We start from the raw sequence: 3,566 nt of genomic DNA, 5'->3' as shown, positions 1-3,566 counted from the left end.
AAACAGCAAAAACTCATCGGTAAATTCGTCTTCGAGGTCTGATGGATACAACTAAATTAGTGCCTTGGTTTTAGCCACAACTTCCTCACTTGACAAAGATCTGTTGTCAAGAAGAAAGTTAAACCTTTCGTACAATACTTTATAAGCTGCTCTGCGTTTTTCCATCTCATTATTAAGTCTGTCTATGATAACGTAATACTGTTGAATACTGAAATTATCACTGGCACTAACATTTAAACTGGGATTACTTGTATCCATAACTTCGTCATCAAATCGCTTCCGTATTCGCTTGCGTTGTGTAGCTTCTTTGTAATCAGATTCTGTGAGATCTTTTGCCTGGCCTTCGAATGTTTCAAACTTACTGTGTGTATCATGAAAATACTGTATGAGACCATTGTACAGTTTAATGATGGTGCACAGCTCAATACCCGGCTCCTGTAGGGCTTTATTGACAATATTCATCTTTTGAAGTAAATCTTACCAAATCACACACATTAACGCAGTTTCAAAGTAGTCTAAATGTTTAACCAGTGATTTCGCTTCATGAACAGCTGCTGGTGGTTGATGTTTGCTGTTAGTGACTTCACATAATGCGTGACGAATTTGTACGTAATTTGCATAGAAAGCTCTTGTCGCATCACTTCTAAAGGACCACCTAGTTTCTGATAAGCTTTGTAAAACAAATACGTTTTCTTTAAGAAGTTCTTTAAGAGTTGATCATCTCTTCGTTGAAGCTGAGAAGAAATTATAAACTGACTGTATGACACCAAAATAATTTACAGCTGCTGAACAACACTCGACGGCAGCTCAACCAACTAAGTTTAGGCTGTTGGCAGCACATGGAACCAATTTTGCTAAATGATTAAACTCTCTGAATCTAGCTTGCACACAAGAATATATTCCACTCATATTGCTGGCATTATCATAAGATTGTGATTGGCAATTTTTGATGTCTATTCCATGAAACTGAAGAATACCAACCACAAGATTAAATACGTATTCCCCATCATGGTGTTCAATTGGAATAAATTGAAGAAATCGCTCTACTACATTTCTGTTTTTGAGTACATAGCGAATAACAAATGTGAGCTGATCTACATAACTAATATCAGGGGTTGAATCGATGCTAATTCCATGATATTTAGCATCCTTGATTTCAGAAATTATTTGTTTCAAAACTTTGCCTCCTAATATATTAATGAATTCATCGCATATGTTTGCTAAAAGATATGATACATTTCCCTTTCCTGGATTTCCATATCTTTGAATGTGTTCTCTTAGATATGGATCAAATTCAGCTAACAGATCAATACAACCAAGATAATTTCCATTGTTAGGAGAGTTATGCAATTGATTGTCACCACGAAAAGCTAATCCCCTTTCAGCAAGAAACTTTATCACTACAACAACCCTCTTTAAGACTTCAGTCCAGTATTTGCAAGACTTCTCATTTTCCTTCTGAAGTTCAACATCAATTCGAGTAGACTTTTTGTATTGCATTATCATCGACACAGCAGCAAAATAATCTATTGATTTTTCATGTGAGGTTATCCTAGTAATAACATTTTTCCAATCATCGAAACCAGTTATAAATTGATTCCTTGGTGCATTATTAGTACCACCACTGCCGGTTTTGCAACCAAATATCTTGCAAATATAACAAAACATTTTACCAGTTGAGGGAGAATATATGAGCCAATCCCTGCTGACAATTTCTCCATTTACCAGTTTTCTTATAAAATATTCCTTGCGTACAAATCTAATCTTTTCACCAAATTGTCTACCTTTTAAGCTTAAATCAGATTTCAAATTCTGTGATGGGATATTCTCTGCATAATAAGCTATGAAATCAGCATTTATTTCCCATTCAGCAGGATCATTTGAAACAGATTCCTTACTATTCCTTATTCTCAATCCTAAATCTGCTACTGTTGGTTCCGCATCTGCTTGAATAACTGGTTTACTTGTAAAACTCATTGCACAACCGCATTATTCTACAGTGTCAGTCAGCATTGGTTCTGGCTCTGGTATTACTATTCCTGGACTTGTTGAAGAAACGAAAGAGTTTATTGAAGTGTCATTGCCAGAAGTAGCATCTACTTTATTAACATATTTTAGCAAAGAACCTTTCATTTTTTTTAATGCATCCTCTTTCCTTTGCTTTTTCTGCCGTTTAATATAGCCAGACTCGTGCTTTCTCTTGTACCCATCGCCATCGGACATGACTTGAATTTTTGAAAATCATAATAAATATTTAGTATAGAATAGACATAAAACATAAAAATAAAATAAAATATGTTAACCCATTTAAATAGGGGGAAAACATTTAAATATATTCCATAAAACATTACATTTAACAAAACTTACTTTATTAATAATTTACAAAAACGTAATCATATTTCATCGAATTTCATTTTTAAATAAATGTAAACTATTGATAAATTTAAACAAACATTTAAAACAAATAACAAACCATAGATTACTGAATTTTTAATGGCTTTTCATGATCATAACTAAAGTAATGATAGTGAGAGAAATACAATTAATGAAATGGTTACAATTTAATTTCTTTAAAGCATAACATGTGTACAGATACAGAATAATCAAACAAACAGCGACTATAGGCCCATTAACGACTACGTACAAAAATTAAAAAATAATGTAAATTGAATAACGTGTACCTGACATTTAAATTGAAAGAAAGGCCTACAGCTACATTTTTATGTAAAGTGCCTAGAGCCTACGACGCTCCAAAAACGGCCCTGGATGGGACTTGGCAATATCTCAGTGAAAAATTTAATAAAGCAAAAGTTTCTTATATATGTTATAAGTTTGCAATAGCTTCTTCATATTATTGTGTTTTTTAAGTTTCAGAAGTATTTTTTTTTCGGATTATTTGCGAATATGTAAAAATCTAACAATTTTCCTGGATTTTGAAGACATCATTAATATTAAATATTTATGTGTTGTTTGCATATATTTTTATGTTTATGGTTTTTAATTATTCACTATTGTTTTATTTAACTACTGAAGAAATATGATTAGCATATGGCTACGAGAACTATATTTAATAAAGGTTTTCTCACACCTACTAGTGATGGGGTGACTTGGGACAGGAGAATTGGGGTGAAATGGGACACTGTTCAATTTTATCATTTTTATAATTTGCTGTACTTTAACTTTTATAATCAATATTTTTGTAAAAAAGCAAGTGAACAGAAAATTATGTTTATGTTTATGATAAGATTTCAATGTTTACTATATAGTAAAGTGTTTTTTATCATAGAAAATAATAATAATTATATTCAATCACATTATAAGTTTTATAGGGTTGTGATACTATTTTATTTTCATTAAATTAAATTTAAAATTTATAGCCTAATCTAGATTTTGGTTAATGCAATTAAAAAGAGCATAATTTTTTTAAATTATGGAGTGAGTATTATGAGTAATAATTTTTCAGATGCCAAGAAAGTACTAACGAGTGACAAGTCGGTTAAAGCCTGATGCTCATACAATAAAAGCTGCTGTGATGGCTGTCGAATCTGGCAGTTTATCACTACGAG

The 3,566-nt window shown here is 31.8% G+C and overlaps 1 protein-coding gene across 1 annotated transcript; it reads right to left on the bottom strand.

Moving 5' to 3' along the window:
* Positions 1-807: 807 nt before the first annotated feature.
* On the bottom strand, positions 808-1,977 carry LOC136081325 (zinc finger MYM-type protein 1-like). Its single transcript, XM_065798634.1, has one exon. It carries the CDS (start codon positions 1,975-1,977, stop codon positions 808-810), a length of 1,170 nt encoding a protein of 389 aa, XP_065654706.1.
* Between the last annotated feature and the right edge of the window lie 1,589 nt (positions 1,978-3,566).

This window comes from Hydra vulgaris, chromosome 06 (genome assembly GCF_038396675.1).
Source record: "Hydra vulgaris chromosome 06, alternate assembly HydraT2T_AEP".
NCBI classification, from domain to species: domain Eukaryota; kingdom Metazoa; phylum Cnidaria; class Hydrozoa; order Anthoathecata; family Hydridae; genus Hydra; species Hydra vulgaris.
This window is presented reverse-complemented; position numbering and strand designations above follow the sequence as displayed.

Bases quoted from the DNA above. Each gene is read 5' to 3' on its own strand.
- LOC136081325 (XM_065798634.1), bottom strand. From the start codon at position 1,977: ATGAGTTTTACAAGTAAACCAGTTATTCAAGCAGATGCGGAACCAACA.